General features: G+C 35.0%; 1 protein-coding gene across 1 annotated transcript; it reads left to right on the top strand.

Moving 5' to 3' along the window:
- The first annotated feature begins 95 nt into the window (after nucleotides 1-95).
- Nucleotides 96-20,897, top strand: LOC145222771 (dynein axonemal assembly factor 9-like). The gene is made up of 25 exons (XM_080088971.1): nucleotides 96-809; nucleotides 891-986; nucleotides 5,225-5,302; nucleotides 8,025-8,053; nucleotides 8,337-8,464; nucleotides 9,727-9,929; nucleotides 10,300-10,528; nucleotides 11,962-12,153; nucleotides 12,911-12,999; nucleotides 13,433-13,627; nucleotides 13,873-14,027; nucleotides 14,459-14,550; nucleotides 14,960-15,059; nucleotides 15,468-15,718; nucleotides 15,973-16,180; nucleotides 16,528-16,661; nucleotides 16,847-17,002; nucleotides 17,105-17,196; nucleotides 17,388-17,598; nucleotides 17,782-17,957; nucleotides 19,145-19,326; nucleotides 19,390-19,519; nucleotides 19,685-19,829; nucleotides 20,230-20,336; nucleotides 20,412-20,897. Exons 1-25 carry the CDS (start codon nucleotides 745-747, stop codon nucleotides 20,503-20,505), a joined length of 3,537 nt encoding a protein of 1,178 aa, XP_079945097.1. The 5' UTR covers nucleotides 96-744; the 3' UTR covers nucleotides 20,506-20,897.
- Nucleotides 20,898-21,193: the final 296 nt, after the last annotated feature.

Here is a 21,193-nt window from a genome sequence, read left to right as displayed (position 1 = left end):
GTAAACCAGAATTGAAGTTAAAGATGACAGAAAGAAATGAAACTGTTAATCAATGTGACATTGACCATGCTTCAGAACTATTGAATGCTTTGTAACAACTATAGTTTGTTTTTTGTATCTACTCAACTAATTAAAAAAGACTGTAGTGCACATTGCACATGTGCCACTGGTCACTGGATTGGTTAATTCAGTGTTTCTTAACCTTTTTTGCGCTCGTACCCTTTGAGATTTCATAAAATTTTCTCGTACCCCCTGTCTACAATGGCCGACGGAAGTAAATAAAATTGTAATAATAGGAATTAAACTCAGTGTATTTATAACTTGGGTGTTAAATGCATGCATGAAAACACTATTGTGAGTAGGACAAAACTAACCCGTTCTAGATATATAACAAAGTAACTTGTTACGCATTCTTCCTAAATAGCATATAATTTCACCCTGCATGTCGTACCCCCGGCTTTGATGCTTCGTACCCCCAAGGGGTACACGTACCCCTGGGATAATTTGTCTGTTTTTTTAATTATCATATTTTTGTGCAATATTTTACAAGGATGATTTTAAATAAAAAATCGCTTTGTTTGTATTGCCGGTTGCTGCTATGTTTTGTGCATTGTAAACCTTTTTTATGTGTCAATCTTTTGTATTGATTTGACTGCCAGTTGTTTCCACAAACACTCAACAGTTTCATTTTTGTGTTTTTTAAAAGAAATAGGTGACACTTGATTTTTTGTGGTTTGTGAAAATATGAAGAAGCGACCACCATCTGCCAGAAGAAGTATTCAACAACAATCTTTCTCACCGTATCTCAGGTAGAACATTGTCAATAACGGACAGATTGTTTGCTCTAGTAGTCTAGTTTGTTTAATTATATATTTCTTTTTTACAAACAGCTCTAAACGCCTTCGAAGTGTTCAATCTCTCTTTTCAAGTGATCAAACCAATAGTGATGAAGATGCCATTGTTGCAATTTTAGGAATTGACAGCAGGTATATACTTTTAGTATAATAGCATGAAAATACTTTCTGTCAAAAGTATTATTGCATCGAAGGCTTGTTTAACAAACTCTCCCATTAGAAAAAGTATATATATAACTAAAAATTATTGGCTGTTTATTAACTAGAAAATTTAACAGAAGCTTGTATCAATATCTGCAAACCTATCAACCCCAGTATTATTGACACCAATCCCAAAGACACTAGTCATGTCACCTTTTAGTGAAGTGTTAACACTGAAATTACAACGAACAGCCCTGGTACTGTTGCAGTGCAATATTCAAGATAAAAAGAACATGTGTTATAACCTTCCCAGAATACAAGGTTTCTGTGGAGCAAAAAAGTATTAACTGTTTTTAGGGGGATACAAATGATAAATAATTAAGAAAAAATAGTGCTTTATGATACATTCAATGGCTGTTCTGCAAATTGTCTTGACTTTTCAAACTTTGGGTAAATAAATTATCAGTATGTGGAAAGTCTATTAAAGTAACCATGCATTAAACTAATGCTTTGCTATCAAGATGCCCTTAACATTTTTGTCCAAAAAGTAAAACATAAAGAAAACAAATAAATGTTTAGATTACGGATACCTTCACATGATTCTTAAAATTAATTATGTTTTTGTTTCCAACTTGGTTATAATTTAGCTTGTTCCTAATTTCAATGGCCCCACTCAGAGGTGGTATTTAATTTTTTGTCAGCCGGTTCTATCACCAAAGTCATATTTTTCAGCCGGTTCTGTTAGAAAAAGTCCACTGACACTCTGACAGTAACCAGTAATGCTAACCTGTTCGCTAAACTCATAGATGGTTCTATAGAACCGGTGCGAACCGGCTGAATCCCACCACTGGCCCCACTACTCATTGGATTGTCTCATTATGGGTCCCCTTCCCTGAAGGGGACTTATATTGTTTTTGTCCGTATTTTTTTTCTCTTTTTTGTTTAACCCTGGTTTGTAACGCTCGTTTGGTCAAGTAAGATTGCTTTAAATTTATTTAAATTTGAACAGATGTTAGTTATTAATCCAAATTTGATCCTTCAAAAGTTTGACCCCGAATGACCCAGCGGTTCACCCACAGGCCCCAAAATGTATTTTTTAAATAACGGCTGTACTGACTAAAGTTCATCATCTAGCGGTTTCATGCTTTGTTGGGTGGTGCAGTGCAAGGTTCTTTTAAGAATATTGTAATTTTTAATAGAATTCACCCACTTTTCACTCCATAAACCCTGAAATAATTTTTAGTTTTAAGCCAGAAATACAAGCCCTAATTTGCTGAAATTTTGAACTGTTGTTTGCAGTAGGTTACTCGTTTATATTTTAAATTTTGCCTTAATCGTCCAAATGGTTACCTTTACATCCCATAATATGTGTACACTGTCAGTCAGACAGAAGTCCTAAGGGAGAAACTCACTGGTTTGCGATTAAGACAGCAGAGCGGTAGGGATCAGCTTGATGTCGGACAGACGTTTTACTAGACAGTTGTTTTGGTGATTAAAAATCAGCTGTTTTTGCACAGCAATGCTATGTCGTTTTGTTAAGTTATCATGCGCATTTTCAGTTTTAAAGAAGGTTTCACACTTAAATTAAACATGGTTCGGTTTCGTATATGTCAAGCAAAACTTTGTTGATCAACATAAAGACGAAAAAATAAACTTGACTTTTTTGCAAGATAAATGTTTTTTTGATGCTCGTTGTCAGCATGGCCGCCGCATGACCACTGGTCACTAAAGGTCAACTTGTAGGTTTTACAAACACAGTTCAGAACTTTTTTCGTCATAAGCGTTGTTTTTTGACCATCAATTCAACATTTTTTTTGACCATTAATTCAACAATCAATACTTAAGTCATGTATAAATTAGGCAAAATGGTATTGTTGAACACTAAGGACAGCATGCTATTGAAGATGGTGTCAAAAGGTCAAACGGTCTTCGGCATGTGCACTCTGAGAGGTTACTACAGGTCAATGATACTCGTTTTGCGAAACAAACTTAAGTGAAAAACAATTTGTTATGTAAACCTTTGTAGCAAATTGCTTTTTAATTTATAGTGTCTGTAACACAACTGTTACGGCCAGAAAAATTTGTGCTTAAAACCTGACCTTGGACGACAATATCAAGGTCAAAGCAAGAGATTAAATTAAAACTATTTGTTTCGTTCTTTTTCAATGGTTTTGTAATTATATGACAATAATGGTGTAAAAAGAATGGTGTAAAAAAGAAGAAATTTGTCTTTAAGAATCTAAAAATCACTGCAACATTTGTCTACCGTAAATCTGCACAAACACACGTGTGGGGACCCATTCGTTTTTGTTTACAAAAACACTCAAATGTGTACATCAAATGATGTGTATAGTAAATTGGTAAGATAGGATATTGAATATATAAAATTGAAGTATATCAGAAAGCCACCTTTCTAGTTAAACATTGGGTTTGTTAAAACTAAGACAGTTTTATTTTGTTATACTTGATAAAATATCTTCGCAAGTAATTCCTTGTGTGTTTCTATGAACTTGTACATATAGTGGTTATGACTTGGGTCATACTACCAAGACAGTAGTTCCCAACCTTTGGTGTGTGTACTACTAGTGATATGCGACGGCATTCCCGGTGGTATGCAAACACCTTTCAGTACCGTAGTCATAGGACACACGGGTATGCCGGGTATGCCAGGCATACCCGGACAAAAACCTCGGGTATGCCGCATACCCGAGAATCGGACCAACGTTAGTCATGCGTTATATGCTTAGTGGAAATTATTCTGATATGAACCAATAAGTAACGTGCACAATTGATTTCAATCGCGGTTATTGTTTCACAACCCATGAATTATTCGCATTCATTACCATTGTAACTTCTTCAAGAAGCACTGGAATTTAAACATTAAAGAGTGGCAAAAAAAGTAAAACGAAGGTGTTGGCGCTCGCTTATGGGAGGAGGGGAAATGCTGCTGCCCCAGGTATACGCCAACAACCACGTGATAAAAAAGTTTAGCGTTTGTCAACTAAATTATGAGAATAGTCCAATCTTTGTTCTAACTGCCTATATCGTAAGGACAAAGACTGACTAGTTTCAACCGAAAAAATAACAACGCTTATTGTTACGTCACAAACGTAAGGTTGATACTATCAAAATTAACGTGTTAGCTTGTCAAAAGTTTCTGGCAGTTTAGGACATCGTTTGAAGTACTCTAAACTTTAAAGTTAATAATGCGTCACATACAACTCAATGCGACACGTTGTAAATGAAACAAGCGACTTTATCACGTATAAAACGATTTTTGTAACGGCTATGCCAGAAGTGTGTGCGCTTTGTTGCGTAAAAACAAAGCATTTTTGTATTAGTTATTACAGAGAAAATAAATGTTAAACACTAGTAATTTGCGACGTGCGGTGACGTCCGAGCTAAATCTTTTTTTATCTTTATTGTTCCGCCTCCCCTTAATTTCAGCAAGTGGGTTCCATTTTTTGTAATGTGCAACGCGGCGTTACTGCGGACAAACATGCGTCAAATCGCAACACTAACAGAAGGAACTGACGGTGTAGTTATGGTGTGAACTTACATACTGCAAGCTTTACCGTAGTCTCACCACATGTAGCGACAAAAAATGAATTTGGTATTTCATGACGTTAATTTGTGATGTAATATATATGGCATACCCGGGAAAAAATTAAAGTCGGCGCCTATGACCGTAGTTATTCTGGATTTTTGCACAAGAATTGCTTATTCTGACATAAAATGTTTGTTACTAAAAACACCGTTTCATTACTAAAACAAATTAACTTTACAAAAACAGAACAGATAGTCTCTTGTTTTGTCATTATAACTATGACAAAAATGGTCATTCGCTCACCATTAAACAAGTTTTAAGCGAATTGAGGTGTACTGCAAGTGCAAAAAGCACATTGAAAGGCAAGCACTTACAGATTGAGCATTAGTGTGTTAAGCTCTTCATTGTAATACATTTATAGATCAAAGTGGAACACGATCAAAGTGGTACACGGCCACAAAAAGGTTGTGAATCTCTGTACTAAGAGAATTAAATAAAAAAGCAACTGATTTGTTTGGAAAAACAACTGCTAGATGGCAGTGTTGAGAATATAAGTTTTGTTTCAACTGATGATGTTTTATTGACCATCTCAAGGTTTTTGGTGTTCACAGTGCATTTGATGATCGTTCGATGTTACCACTACCATTAACAGTTTTTTGTATTCATTTCTTAATTATCTTAGATACAATGAAGGATGCAGGGAGTTGGCCAACTTTCTATTTTTCAACTTCTATGATCTTCGTCTACCAGATTTGGAAGAGTAAGTGATCTTTTTGTTCTTAGTCTTTTAACACCAGTGTTAGATTTTGTTTTGGTGTAAAACCCTTGTTAGATTTCAATTAAATAAAGTAAATGTGTCAAAATTGTAAACAAACAATTAGCTTGACACTTACTGTAATTATACTTTTTCAAATAGTTAGGGTCAGCTATTAGTTATAGCCATGTGTGATTTGAGATGTTCTTTTTTTGTTGTCAATGCTATTATTTGTTTATGTTGTTTGTACCTAAAAAAATGTATGCTTCCTGAAAAAAAAATATTGTCTTTAATAAATATTGTTTTTATGGGTCCCCTTCCCTGAAGGGGACACATATTGTTTTTGTCCGTATTTTTTTTCTTTTTTTCTTTTTTCTTTTTTTCTTTTTTTCTTTTTTTCTTTTTTCTTTTTTCTGTCTAACGCTGGTTTGTGAGACGCATTTGGTCAAGAAAGAGTGCTTCAAATTTATTCAAATTTGGACATATGTTAGATATTAATCCAAACTTGGTCCACCTCAAGTTTGACCCAAAATTACCCAGCGGTTCACCCACAGGCCCCCGAAACGTAAAATGTTTAACGCTGGTTTGTAACGCTCGTTTAGTGAAGAAAGCGTGCTTCAAATTTATTGAAATTTGGACATATGTTAGATATTAATCCAAACTTGGTCCACCAGAAGTTTGACCCCAAATTACCCAGCGGTTCACCCACAGGCCCCCGAAACGTAAAATTTTTAACGCTAGTTTGTAACGCTCGTTTAGTAAAGAAAGAGTGCTTCAAATTTATTGAAATTTGGACATATGTTAGATATAAATCTGAACTTGGTCCACCTGAAGTTTGACCCCGAATGACCCAGCGACACACCCACAGGCCCCCGAAACGTAAATGTGTCTAACGCTCATTTGGTCAAGAAAGACACTGTAGGCAGAAGTCCCAAGAGAGTACGTTTACGAATAATAGGGCAGAGCGGGAGGGCTCAGCTTGACGTTGGACAGACGTTTTACGAGACGTCGTTTCGGTGATTAGAAATCAGCTGTTTTGCACAGCAATGCTATGTCGTTTTATTAAGTTATCACTCACATTTTCAGTTTTGGCAAAGGTTTCACACATATGACGCGATTTAAACCTAATAAGCGTGCTTCGGTTTCGTATATGTCAAGCAAAACTTTGTCAAACAAACTAAATATGAAAAAATAAACTTGACTTTTTTGCAAGATAAAAGTTTTTTTTAAATGCTCAGTGTCAGGTTGGCCGCTGCATGACCACGGGTTACTTAAGGTCAATTAGTAGGTATTACTAACACAGTTCAGAACTTTCTTTCGCCATAACGTAGCGTTTTTTTTTTTTTTTTTGAATCAAATACTCAAGGCATGTATATATTAGGTCAAACGGTGTTGTTGAACACCAAGGACGGCGTGCTATTGAAAACGGTGTCAAAAGGTCAAACAGTCGTTTGGTGTGTACACCCTAAAGGTTACTACAGGTCAATGGTACTCGTTTGCGAAACAAAGTTAAATGAAAAACTCGTTTTGCGAAACAAAGTTAAATGAAAAGTTATATATACACTTGCAGCAAATCGCTTTTTAATTGTCTGTAACACAACTGTTACAGCTTTCTAGAAAAAAAATGTGTTTAAAACCCGACCTTGGACGACAATATCTGGGTCAAAGCAAGAGATTAAATTGAAAGTATTTGTTTCGTTCTTTTTTATTGTTTTTGTAATTATACGACAATAATAGTGCAAAAAAATACAAACAAATTTTTTTTATTGTTGGGTTAATGCTTTCTAAAAATTTGTTCTTAAGAATTAAAAAATCACCGCAACATTTGTTTACCGTAAATCCGCAAAAACACGCATGTGGGGACCCATTAGTTTTTGTTTACAAAAACAACCATATGTGTAGATCAAATGATATGTATAGTAAATTGGTAAATATCGTATAGAATATATAAAATGGAAGTATATCAGAAAGCCACCATTCTAGTTATAATCAGTTTCAGTAAAGTGAAGTTATTATCAGTAAAGATAATTTTTTGCCATAGTTTTCTCACTAATTTTACATTGTGTTATTTTATGATGCTTGTGTCAAAAATAATGTGATTTATGGGATATTAAACACTTATTAGGTCAATTAAAAAGCGGTGTTGTTACTAAACTATGAAAAACTGGAAGCCTGTTTTGTAATTTACATATTTGAAGCAGCATGACATTTTTAGTAAACCTTGGATCTTTAAAACATAAGATCCTGGTGCCTTAAATGATTTTTTGATAGGGTATATACATAAAATATTTAATTGCCAATAAAAGTCACTTAGTGTGGTATTCATAATGTTTAACAAAGCATGTTGATTTAGCCTTATTAAACAGATTTACCCACACAATATTTCTACCCAGCCCCTGTGTGAAAAACAAACAGATGTACACCTACTTGCACTAAATGCGTGAATTAACCACGTGGCCAATGAGCCATGCAGGGCTCTCCAGTCTGACAAGTGGTGTCTGTGTTGAGAGTACATGCTGTAAAAGCAGATGGTTGCCCGCATGTGCTTACCTATGTGGCAATTGATAGCAATCTGAACTGTGAAAAACTTGTCAGACCAGTTTACTGACAAGCTTTTTTCTGCTGCTGCGTGTTGTGCAGCGTGTGTGTAAAGCATGTAGTCTGTGTTTAACCTGTGTAGCACATGTTGTGCCTGATATTCGACATTGTAACATGGCATATTTTGCAGAAGTGGCATACCTGAGGAAGACTTGGATGGTAAGCACTGTTCTGCTTTAAATTTTAATTGTCAAAAAATGTAATATTTTTTGTAATTACTTTTGAAATTATGCAATGTTGTTTGCTAATTATAAACCACTTGTAACTGTTTTTTGCGATAAATTTGAGATGACACTAAAAACTGTTTAAATCATGTTTGCTTAAATATTTGTAAAAAAGGCAATAGTTTTTGAAAAAATTGTTACAGTGTTTTTATTGTTTTAATTTAAAAAAAGTATATTGTCACTTGCTTTGTAGTAATTAAGTGCTTTTTCACATGCAGATGTGATAATTCTTATTCGGCCATCATCTGTGTCACTCTACTGTAGCAGTGTGTTGTACAACTATCTTCTACCATATGTAGCACACTGGCAAAACTTGGATATCTTTTGCATGGGCATAGAAACAGAGGTAAGAACTGCTTCTTTTCACCTTACAAAAGAACACCAAACATCAGAAGTTTTAAAGACTTACATCACACCATCTAGGTTTTAATTAATAATTCATGCCATGGTGCAGTTTTGGGTTGGGCTTTTAGAGTGACACTGACAGTATTGGTTTATAGCAATGGATAGAGGTATGCAGTTAAAGTTTAAACAATTTAAAACTTGTTTAAAATATTGAATGTGAATCAATATGTGGTGAGTTTTAGTCGGTTGTTTTTAATAGAACTAAAACATTGGACTGCAGTCTTAAAGTCCAATTGGTACATTTTTCTGTTGCAATGTGGACATTTTTTAGTCATTGCATACTCTGATTTTATTGATTGCGTTAAGGCTTGTTCATTTTAAATTTCATTAAAATAAAAAATTCAGTTAAGCAAGGCTTTTATACTGCATTTTGATTTATGCTTCTTTTTTGCTGTTAACATTGTAGCATTTGATATTTATCAAAAAGTAAGTTCTATGGGAATAAGTCAGGCATATTGATAACTGATATTAATGCTGCAGGTCTACCATGTTTGTACTTTTTTGATGTATATACATTTGTGTACATAGGAATTCTTACTTTACAAAATATTTGTGTAAAAAATGCTACATTTAATAAAAAAACTAAAGTTTTTTGACAAAATGAGTGTGTCTGTCTAGTTGCGGTTATTGTTACCGAGTCAACTGGAAACTTTAGGTTAAAAGTCTTAAATCTGTCATCTGTGACTCACTCACTGCTTGTGAAACTTATTCTTGTGGAAAACCTCTATTTGTTGAGGAGGTTTGGATAGCTCTCACTTTAAACCCACTGGGTTTTATGTTACTAACCTCAGGCCACCTTGGAAATGCCTAGTGTCTAGGAAGTCTGGTATATTTGTAGGTTAAGCCTGTACATATGTGTTGTGGGCCACAGAATTTTTTTTAAAGAAACGGTTAATCATGAAACAGTAAGTATGTAAGTTTTACCTTTTATAATAAGGTGTTTTGAATAGGCTTCTAAAGAATTGTGGTAGTTTTGTGTGTCCAGCTCACAAACTTCAGACTTTAATTTTGTTTTTGTATAAACTTTAGATTTTAAATATTTTTGGGGACCAAGGTATTGATGTGGTATTAAACATGATTTGTTTCTTTTCAGGTGTAAATTTAGCTAGTGTGAATAGGTTTAGGACAAAAAATAAATGCAGGGTCCTTATAAGTTTTAACATTTGCCATTGCATCTTTTCTGTAATGAATTTTTTTCTTAAGGGTGAAGTTGATGAAGATGAACAAGAGGAATTTAAGATAAGGAGCTTCGTGCAGATGATAAAGGGATGCAAATCACTTGGTGTTCCCTATTATGCTTCCAGAAGTGTCCATTCGAAACTGAATCTTGACGATGGCTTGTTTGACAAGTTTCAAGTCGAAAAATGGCCTCTGATTCAGTCATATGCCTTGGAAGGAATAGGAGGGTAAGGGTGTTAAGATAAAAAATCTTATACTGTTTTAGTTTGTACCACTGAATTGTGCACAATTAGTTATATATGGTTGATTTTGCTGTCTTACTTGACTTTTTAACATCAATCATTTATATCTTAACAGCAGATTAGTCTACTTATTTTCAAAAATATGGTTTGGTAATATACAGGGTGATGTAGCTGGCTGTTTTCAAAAAGGTTTTTCAGTCTTAAATATGTAGCCAAATTTAAAAACGTTTTGGGTTGCAAGTCACATGAGCCTAAAAATCACCCAGACAGATATTTTTTTGTAAATCATTAAACACAATTTTTCTGCTTCCCTATTTGGCTTAAATGTCTTGATTGCATTTGATTAATTTTTTAGTGGTGGATTTTTCACGATGTGCCATGAGGTCAGCAACATCCGCAGCAAACTTCTTCCTCTTTATGAGGAATGTGATCCAGCCTCTCTTGAACAAATGCTCATCAAGTCTCTTCCCTTGTTTGAGCGTCACTGGAGGGAAGCAATGAATGTTATCACTGGCTCTTCAGGTGATGCTGAAACAAGATTGTATCAAGCTCTTCCCGATGTAACAGAGTCACAAGTACTTGAGGTTTGTGCTAGTTTTTGCTTCATGATAATATATGCTTGGAAATATGTATACAGATCTATGTATATAGAGATGTACAATCTGGACCCATTTAGACAAACATTTGCCCCAATAAGGCAAAGATCCGGTTTAATCAGTGGCGATTAGATAAAGTCTTACCACAATACAAATCATTTGTACTCCTAGTTTTGTCAAAATTATACAAAGATCTGGATTAACCTAATCCAATTTTCCAGAGTTTACTGTTTACTGTATTTATATCAATAACTTTGTTGTGTTTTATTACTGTTGTTTGTAAATAGTTTTTACAAACCATTTTCCTAATTAGGTTTTTCAGAATTTGTTTTTTTTTTTGTGGTTTTGAGAATCCAAGAATGCTGAAAAACAAAAATTCTAAATCACATGCCTAGTGATTGTACTATTAGGTTATTAACTACTATTCTTCTTTTTCCACACACAAAAAAATTCTTAAACATTTCCTTAACATACTGGGGTCTATGTTACATTTCCTCCAACAATAAACAAAAACCTTTTCCTGTAAAATGATAAAAATATCAGAAAAAGCTCTGTATGTGTATATGAAGTGCGTGTACTTCAGATCCTTTGTGCCTTGCTGAAAAATGAGATCAGTCACAGATATCCATTCACACAACACTTTAGCCATTAGAGAGCAAAGCACACAACATAAGAGCAGTCGTTATTTCACCCAGACTTGACAGGGATGGGAAGGGCACAGAAGGGTTAAAGCGAGTTTTGTAAGATGATTGTGAACTATTACAGTGACTCTTTGTATTGGCACATACAAAAACTGCAGGTACAAGAGTCACTGCATTGTTTACAATTCCTATCTTCTCAGTGTATTTGTACATGCAACATTGAATTTGTGGTTGTGCTTGTGTACAGTTTATGTTGTCTTTGTAAGTGTTTGTGTTTTTGATTTCGCTTTGTGACTAAATATGTGAATTAAGTGCGATATTTGTATGTTGCTTGCAAGAGTACAAAAACAAAACAACAATGGTATTTACTTTTACAGTGACACGCCAGGGATTGCTTTCTTTATCAATCCCTAATGTGTTTCTGTTTGAGTATTTGCCAACTATCATCAAATATGTTATGCACTTAACAAAAGCTAACCTTTCAAGAACAGACAGCTATACACTGCAACAGGGCTATCTTTGTAACTTTTAAAGTAGTTATTGGTCTGGTACCTATTATCAAGTTGCTTACTTGTACATACACCAATATTACTTCTTGCAAATTCAAAAATTACCATTTTGTCAATTAGAAGATAATGTGATATCATACATAATAAATTATGACAAAATCCTAAACATAAAGGAGACCGGAGTTTTAATTGAAAAAAGGTCTTATTGGTCATAATCGTGACCCAACATTGGTTGACGAACCCTAGATTAAATGCAACTTGATTTTTACAGCCAATAAGAAGTTACTTTCGACATGGACGTCTCTCTGAACATTCATTTTCACCAACTGCAAACGGAGACGGCAACACAGAAACTCATCCATTTGTGCAGTTTGGGGTTCATACCGCAGACCAGAGAGACTGTATGGGTTCAAAACTTGCTACTATTGGAAACAGCGGATCTAATGGGAGCGCAATGCATATGGTACATTTATTTGTGTAGTTTGATTAATTGTTCAAAACAAAAATGACTCTTGTAAAATGACTTTTTACAACTGATATGCACTCTAAAGTGAAATTAGAAAATCCTATTAATTTTTTTTTCTAAAGATGGAAAATATCATTCTGTGTATGTTTTGAAAATGTAAAGTTAACTTAGAATATGTGTCATAGGTTAAAAGTTCACCTGTAATGTAGATCAGGGGTCGGCAACCTTTTTTCTACCGCGGACTGTTTTTGAAACCGAAATTTTATGGCGGACCGGCCTTTAGCAATGAAAACGCCTAAATTAGTTTATCATCCGCTGGATACATGAGCAAAATGTTTAGAAGCAGTTAACCTGAAAAAGTATATGGCCCGGTAATGAACTTCTCGCGGACCGGTACCGGGCCGCGGCCCAGCAGTTGCCGACCACTGATGTAGATAACCATAAAAAAGCAATTAACGAAAAAAATCAAAAAATCTGTTTTTGGGAAATGTTTTTACCTGCTAGCCTGGCATTTAAGGCTAAATGTTTATCCTAAAGACTTGAAATACATGCTACCTTGCTGTGTTATGCTAAGGTTGCTTCCCAGCATCATGAATTATTGATATTTATGCTGGTGTTCATTGCCAATTTTCCAGTCAGTAGCCAGGGTCAGGCATGCATTAAGCGAATTTGTCCTAATTCTTAAAATAAATTCTGATGCACCAGACCTACCTGTTTTGCTTCATGCTTGAGCGATTGTTCTTGTTTTTCTAAGATTATACACTCTGCTGCACCACGGAGCCCAATCGCTTGTACGCGAACCTACTTCATCAATCCGAGGAATATGTCAGCAGCCAGCAAACGGTTGGTTTTCTTTTACAGTTTTAATTATGTTTAGCTAAAAAGAGAAAAAAATGTTTTATTTGGTGCTTAAATTCAATTTATATAGCATTTTGAGAAAATTTTGGTTTTTATCCTTTTGTTGTTGAACTACAAAAGCAATGTGTACTTCAGGTTGTGTTTTTAAATCATGTTGTTAATCCAAGTTTAAGCCCAGTGTGAGTGGACATCCTGCTACTCATAAGTATAGTTAAGCATGAAAACGGCATCTCCCCCCAAAAATATTAATTTTTTTGACAACAAATTTTTTTGACCTATTTTGTAGACTGTACGGTTTTAAAAAAAGTATGAGTGGTAACCTGGTTTACGTTGTTTATATTTTTATTTTCCAAATATTGTGTTATTTTCTTTTCTGAAAGCTTTCGCTAGCTTCTAAAATTTAAATTCAACTTTATAGGGAGTTTTCCAAGTTGGTAAGTATGTATTCAGCCTGCGTGGAAGCATGCAAAGTGGCAATCGATGTTTTCTGTACCTCTTTAAATGTCAACCAAGCTAAAAAGGCAGTTGAGGCCATTATGAACAAGGCCATTGTGAATTTGTCTCATAAAGCAGCATATGAGTTTTCTTTGCAAGCTGTTGACAACTGTGGAAGGTTGGTTTGAACTATTTTGGCAAAACATTTATTAGAACAATTTATTTTTTCGCATATGTGAGAATATAGAATAATCCTTTGCTCTTAGTCTGTCGACCATTCAATTCAGGTGCTTGTTTTTGTGGCCCAAAAATTTTATGCAAAGGTTAACTTGACCCTTTTTATGAATTACATGAATTATTAGCTTAGGATTGTGTTAAATGAAACCAAAACATAAAGCTTAAAGTTATTAATTGGTGTTTTAGGCCCTTGCCAATGACAGATGATGTGGTATCATGTTATGTGAAAAGGGTAACCGTCTCTGTTCAAAACATTCAAAGTACAGAAAATGGCAACTTGCTGGGAAATGTCATGTTTTCTGACACTTTTATTGAATCGACTATTACAAGTGTCCAAACAGGTATGAATTTTGTACCTAATGCTCACCAACTATTGTTTTTTCCTTCTTATTTGCTTTATATGTAAATGGTAGCAACATTTGTACGAACATAATCATTGATATAAGCACTGCATTGCAAATTGTACTGAACTGTCTTAAGACCAAAAGGGTTCTTTTTCTTTGCGTGTAGGTTGGTAACACTAAAAATATGAAAACAGTTTATAAGGCAGCTGTGTCATACGACCTTTAAAATTCTAAAAAAAATTATGTTCAAGATATGAATTAAGAAAGTGGCACTCTATGCTTTAATCTTGTGATTTCAGGTCATTTCAAATAAACAACTCAGGGGGAAAACGTTAGATAAGTGTCCGATAACGATTTCACATTGCTTAAGGCCAATCGATTGCCAGCCTAAGTGAAATGTTCAAAGGTTCCTTATACAATTTTTGCAGAATGTGACTCAAATGCAACACAAAGCATCGCCCCCAGGCATAGTTGCAACCTTGTACTATCTGCTGGTGTTCCGGCCTACTCCAATTGGATGGTATGAAAATGGGTTGTTTTGCTGCATTGCGAGTAATGTTTGGTTTCATACCGCAGTTAATGAGATAAGAGCAATTTGCAAATTTGTTTCACTTACTCTGGTGCATCAAATTGTGCCTGAGAAAGTAAAATTAAGCTCAATCAAAATGAAAACAAAATATTATTGTTGGCTTGGTTTTGGGTCAATATTTTGCTTCAGGTCAGAAATGTCAACAGATTGTTTTGTCTAAACAATGACCTGTGCTGTTATCTTGGCTGTTTTCCCATAAATAAATATTGGGAGATGTTTTAGCAAATAAAATGCCCAAATTACCCAAAAAGAAATTCTACATGGTCATCATTGCACAAAATAGATTATAATAAATCCTGGCAAATTGTACCAAGCTAACATTTTCTGTCAACATTTTTAGTTGGATGAAATGGATGCAAACAACAACAATAACAAGTTGTGCACACTTGAAAATCTGTTTATGACTTCACCTGTTCCTCTTGCATATCTGTTGAAAAACAGTAAGTTTTGAGTTAAATAATGCTCTCATGCTATCAATAATTTGCAACAACAAAATCCTGTGATTTGAGGAAACGTTTCAGTAATAAAGTGTGTGTCTTTTTACATCTATTTTGGCTGATATTTACCTCATTAAACTTATAAACAGATCTGTGTACAGTGTTCCAAATTGCTGTGAAATCCAGTCAAAATAATAATCACCTTAAAGTTTAAAATGCATAGTTGCAAAAAATTGCTGTGTTGTCAGGGACATTTTTAAATCAACTTTGCCTTCCACTTACTTCGCACTTTACCTTACAATTTGTAAAAAGATTTTGGTTAGTCATTTGTACATTAAAGTTAAAAAACTCTTCATGCATTCAAGCAGAAAAAAATTCATTTTTTTGCATGCACATATATTTTTTGTACAGACAATGTTGGTTGGTTTGATGATGGTTCTTTAACCATTAATCTCCTTCATGGTACACCAATATCCATCAAATCAGATTATGTTCACAAATTCAGTTGGTTTGAAAGTAGCCAGTCACACACAGTTGCTGTGCTGGGCATTGAACTAAAACCAGGTTGTGTGAATAACTTGCCAAGTTGCCTGCTTGAAAACTCATCAATTGCTTTGATGTTTTATCCACAAACAACAGCCATAAAGTCATTCAATTCCAAGGTAAGGTAATAAAATGTTTTTTGCAGTGAGAAAAAAAATGTACTCTTTTTTGTTGGTGTTTAACTTTAGTATTTGAAATAGATAAGCACACAATTTAAGCATTGGTAAACAAAAAAACATTCAAACATAAGCGTTTTAAATACAACTTTTTTCAGCATGTAGCAATTCTAGCATGGGCCAAACATAAATAAAACCTACCACAAACCTATTTGGCATCCAACTTAAAGAATCCCTTAATTCTCATTTTATGGCAGGTAAAACCAGTGTTGGAACTTCTGGCCAACGACACCTCAAAGTTTACTTTCATAACAGTTGATGTACCTGAGCCATCGTTCAATAAACAGTTGTCGTTGGCTCAAAGTATTTATGAATGGCACACACGTTCATCAATGACCACTAACTCGGAATCATGGTTGGCAAAAATAAACAGATGTGCTCTTTCACTGCAGCCACATTTGTCATGTAGGTTTCCTAATTAATTTTTTTTGTTTTTGAAATGCAACTGATTATTTTTGCTGCTTTAAAATGAACTGTATGTGGGCTACTGATTGTAGGTTGAGGTATTTGGTAAATGTTTTTCAAACCCAATATGTTTTTGAAATGGTCAGAACTTACTTGCAGATAATATGAAAGCTTGGATTTCTTTTGTTTTGGATTGTGGATTGTATAAACGCTTTACTTGTGCCTAAACACTGTATTTAACATAAAGTTTTATTTGTACCAACCATTTGGCAGTTGATAATTTTTTTCTTTCCTTTTTGGTAAACTGATGCACTTTAAATTTTGAAAAATAAAAACATTGTTTACAGATTTTTTCCAACATTTTGGCATCAGTTCTGTTCTTAATGGTGTGGTGGTCCCAGACTGTGACATGGGAATGCTGCTAAATGACCTAAATGAAAATGGAGAAGCTCAACCCTCCAAAACTGCAAATGATAGCAAGGTGAAAGACATTAATAAATCAAAAAAATGGGTTTCTTAAATTTAAATAAAAAAATTCAGTTGCTTTGAATACACGATTTCCATTTTCTTCAACAATTACTCCTGCTGTTTTCATCAAATAAAATTCTAATTCAAGTGTCTATATTTATGTGTCCATTGTTTGAAATATCTAGTTTTTACTCACAGGTGTGCATCAGTGTAGTGGCAGGTTTACCTGGTTCCCATGTCGACCATCTATGCTCATCACTTGTATCTTTGCATAAGGAAAGAGTTCGATGGGTCACTGTTAGAGTCAAGTGCAATGATAGAGATGCCTCATCAATGGATGTCCAACATTTTCAGGTTGGCTACGAAAGTCAAAATTAACAAACTTTTGACTTTTACCAACTGTTTTGTTAAAATGATTAAAAAAATGTAGATTTTAAAATGAGTTTTGTTTTGTAGAAAACTCTCACTGATGTTGTTTCAAAACGTAAAGCAATGAGACCGGGTGCTGCTGCAACTAAGAGATTGAGAGTAATTGTGGAAGTAATGGGGTAAGAACTAATTCATACTTTTGATGTTTATTCATAAAATTCCAATCAACAAATAGCCATAGCTATGTGTAAAGAATTTTCCGGAACCTATTTCATTATTGTATTTGCGACATTACAAATATATTAACATATTGCAACAAAGTGCAGGACATAATTGAAAAGCCTAGACAATATATTACCATTCTTTTCAGATTTATTGACATTGGTCCAGTAATTGAGAGTATAGTCAACCATCCAAACCCAGCCACCAAAAACAACATGTATGTGGGTGCTGTGACAACTTGTGTGGAACCACTGTCATGTTTACTGGAGCACAAACGATTTCTACCGAAAATGGCTGAACAGTGCAGAGCAGGTCTTGTTAATTGTATTGCCTTCACTGGGTCCAGCGAGGATTTGAAGGTAATTGATGATTATAAGCCACTTTTTTTTAATCCCAAATACATTTTATGTAAATTTAAGTTTTAACGATTTTGGCCTCCAACGAAATGCGATTAGAACTTTGAAAAATTACAAATTTCGCATGTTATGTAATATTTATGAAACTTTATTTAACATCGTTGCAAAATTTGTCTTTTGTTACAGGACAAAAACCTTGCCGACATGAAAACATTTATTCGCTCCGTGAACCCAGAAGCTGCCTTCCTATTGGCTGCCGACGGACATACTTCACGCTCTGGTGATTTCGACCTAATTCTCAGCGAATCAGCGTTTAACACGGCCGACTGCATAAAGACGCGCCACCTCTCCGTTCCTGGCCTGTAAGGGTTTGTTTTTTTACTGGATTAACTGTCTAGACCAGGGGTTCACAACCTGCGGCCGTACGGACACATGTGCCCACAGAGACGAGTTTATGCGGCCGTAAACAAGTATGTTAAAATACATGTACTGGCGGTCGTTACGTAAATAAAACTCTTACAAAATAATGTTTTTCGAAACAGTCCAAAATAGATTTTGTTGGGCTAGAAAGAGTGTTACCAGCCTAATAGCCATATGCGTTGAACTTTTAGTACGCCTATTGTGTGCAAACAATGAGAAAAAATATCTGACACCACAAGCGTTACAATATCTATGATGACGTCATAAACAGTTAACACTGATCGCCATGAGTGTTTTGCTCGAACCATGCATTAAGTTGGTATATATATTTCTTCACATAGGTGATATTAAAACAAAAACTAGCAAGCGCTTGGCGGCCGTTGGTGAAATAAATATCTACCGTCATAGCGAAAAGGTTGTGCCCCTGGTCTAGACTGTAGATTCGTATTAGAGAAAGGACTGTTTCAATTGGATAGCGAATATAATTACTGTTTTTGCCCGAGTCAATTTCCCTTTTGTACTATACTTTCAGTTGCACCCAATAAAGTACATTACTTAGCTCTGGGACTACAGGGCTTTGTGCAAACACAGCAAACCATATTGTATTAAACAGTGTGCTTTAGACTGCGACCACTATTGGTCATTTATTCATGACTGTAGGAAATTTTCTGTATTTTATTGTTTCATAAGATAAATGTATTTCGCTTTTTTTCGCAGTATTTGAAAACAACAAGTAGTAACATATAAAACGTATTGGGCTAACCATTTACGAAATACCAGCCATGTTTTGTATTAAATATTTTTATTTTGAACAATTTATGTATCACAAAAAGACTTCTAATTTGCATAAACGAGTTAGTACTTGAGATTTTTTCCCAAAAACTTGACATTTCTTTCCAAATTTGAATTGCCCCAGTACTATTTAATATTTGTGGTTTACGGGTATTCGTTAGGACGTTTCTATTTTGAAACTATTCCAAAACATGACAACTTAAGAAAAACTGGTTATGCCTTTAAGATGGCCCCTAACACTCCACGAGCGTTCACGAACCCCCAGGTTGGACCAGGGAGTCACTGCATCATTTTCAACTACGGTAGTTTTCAAAACGATTGAAAACCCTATTTACAGATGGAATGGTTCTTTCGACTTCGGTCGACCTCAGCTTGCCTTGAAGAAAGTCAACCTGGATTTTTCGCAACCTCTTCTTCGGGGAACTTTCTCAGCTCGACTCCGAACTCTGCGCCACGCCCTTGCCCCGCCCCCATACGCTGAAAACGTGTACGCAGTAAATGGCATTGTTTCCTTCACAGGTACAAAATATGTTGTGATAATAAACAGCCTCGGTGTAACTTATGCAATGTTGGATTTTGTAGACTCACCCGGATGCGACAATGACGTCACGTTTGTGACGTGTACTGGTCAGTTGACAGTCGATCAAAAAAGTGCACCCACACAGATTAAGGCACCCGCCCCTCCGCCAAGCAAAAACAACCAAGTTTCAAGGTAAAGCGTGTTTTAAACACACATATTTTTGTCTTTGTATGTTAACCGCGAAATTTATGCAGCAACGTGTGTATTGTGACAGTTTTCGTTTAACCTTGCGGTTCTGGAGAAAAAAGAAACAACTTAAAATCCTCTATTTTACCTCGTCCTTTCTTTACCTTGCAGGCCATACAACCTTTCCTTCTATGGAGTCGATTTATGCGAGAAAACTCTGAAGGATTGGTTGCGCAAATGCGGACGACAAAAACCGACGAAGAAATGCCACAAAACACGAACAACTCTTTCCAAAGCCGAGATCAAGGCGATTCAGGTAAAAAAAATGTTGCAAAACCTAACAACGTGATTTGTCGCAAATTAACCCTCAGGTTATGTTGTTGACTCGCTTTCAAGCTTACTGAAATCTCGCAAACTGAATCTGGTCCAGGGTGACTTAAGTTGTCGGTTCCAAGCATTGCCATGTTGAGTTTCTTCCAGTCATTTCAATTGATGCTCTGCGATCTAAAAGGGCTGAACAAAATTAAACAAAGTTATGGCAACGGCGCAAAAAACTTTTAACGGGCGTATACGTCACAAAATGATGTAACAACGCATTGTTACGTCATAGAGGTGTAATGTCATAAACAGACCCGATGTCCGAGAATTATTAGAAGTGTAAGTGATCGACCAAAAATAACACCTTCAGTTTTGACCCAACCCGAATGTTTTTACAGGATGCCCACAGCACTGATCCATTACCTGAAGGGATTTTCTTCAACGGAACACAATACTGCAGTTTGTTGGACAATTCTAGATCATATCATCATCCACACCTAAACAAGTAAGAAACTTTTTTCTGCATATCTCTACTGAAAAACTGGAATCTCCAAAAATAAGCAATAAATTTTTCATTTAGGTTCATAGATGTTTATCTATCTGAAGAAAATGCAAAAATCGACGCATTTAACCACAAAATAGAGAAGGAGAGCTTGGCTGATATGTTTGATTAAATATCTCGCAGTAATTCTGGAAAACATGATTAGATGCTACCAAAATATGTTACAAGTGCCTTAACAAGTGTTTAATTCCAACTTCGTCAAAAAAAAATTTCACGACAAAAAACACTGTACTATTTTTACAAACAATTTTTGCTGCAAACTGTGATTTTTAAATTTCATGAACACGTGTAAGTTTTCGTTTTTTAGAAGTTGGTTATTTTTTTTAGAATTTTAGCTGTGATATTGTACTATGGTTTAGTATTTTCAACTTACATTCTTCATATTGTTTCACTGTTCATTTGTTTTGAAAAATCTATATTTTTAAACAGTTAAGTTTTTGTGTACCTTCTAAAGTTGGTTTGGTGCTGCTTTTTTTCGTAAAAGAATAAAAACAAAAGTAGATATGTTTTTGTGTGTTTTAAAACTGCTGAGTTAATACATTCATATTGGGATAACCCTGAAGCGTCAAGGCAGACCAGCGATCAGGCATACTCATAGTAAGCCAGGGCCATTAAAGGCGTTAAACCAAAATCCTGTGTCTTGCTAAATGGGAATGCTTGGGAAACCGGCTTGATTCGTACATTGCCTACAATGGCCTGGTGTGTTATATTTTTTTGTATTTGTCGCAAAATTGAGTCGGGTAAGGCATTTCGGTTCGGGTTTTGGTTTGAACAAAACCGGTTTCGTTCAAAAATACTGA

Source organism: Phallusia mammillata, chromosome 4 (assembly GCF_965637545.1).
Source record: "Phallusia mammillata chromosome 4, kaPhaMamm4.hap1.1, whole genome shotgun sequence".
NCBI lineage: Eukaryota > Metazoa > Chordata > Ascidiacea > Phlebobranchia > Ascidiidae > Phallusia > Phallusia mammillata.
This window is presented reverse-complemented; position numbering and strand designations above follow the sequence as displayed.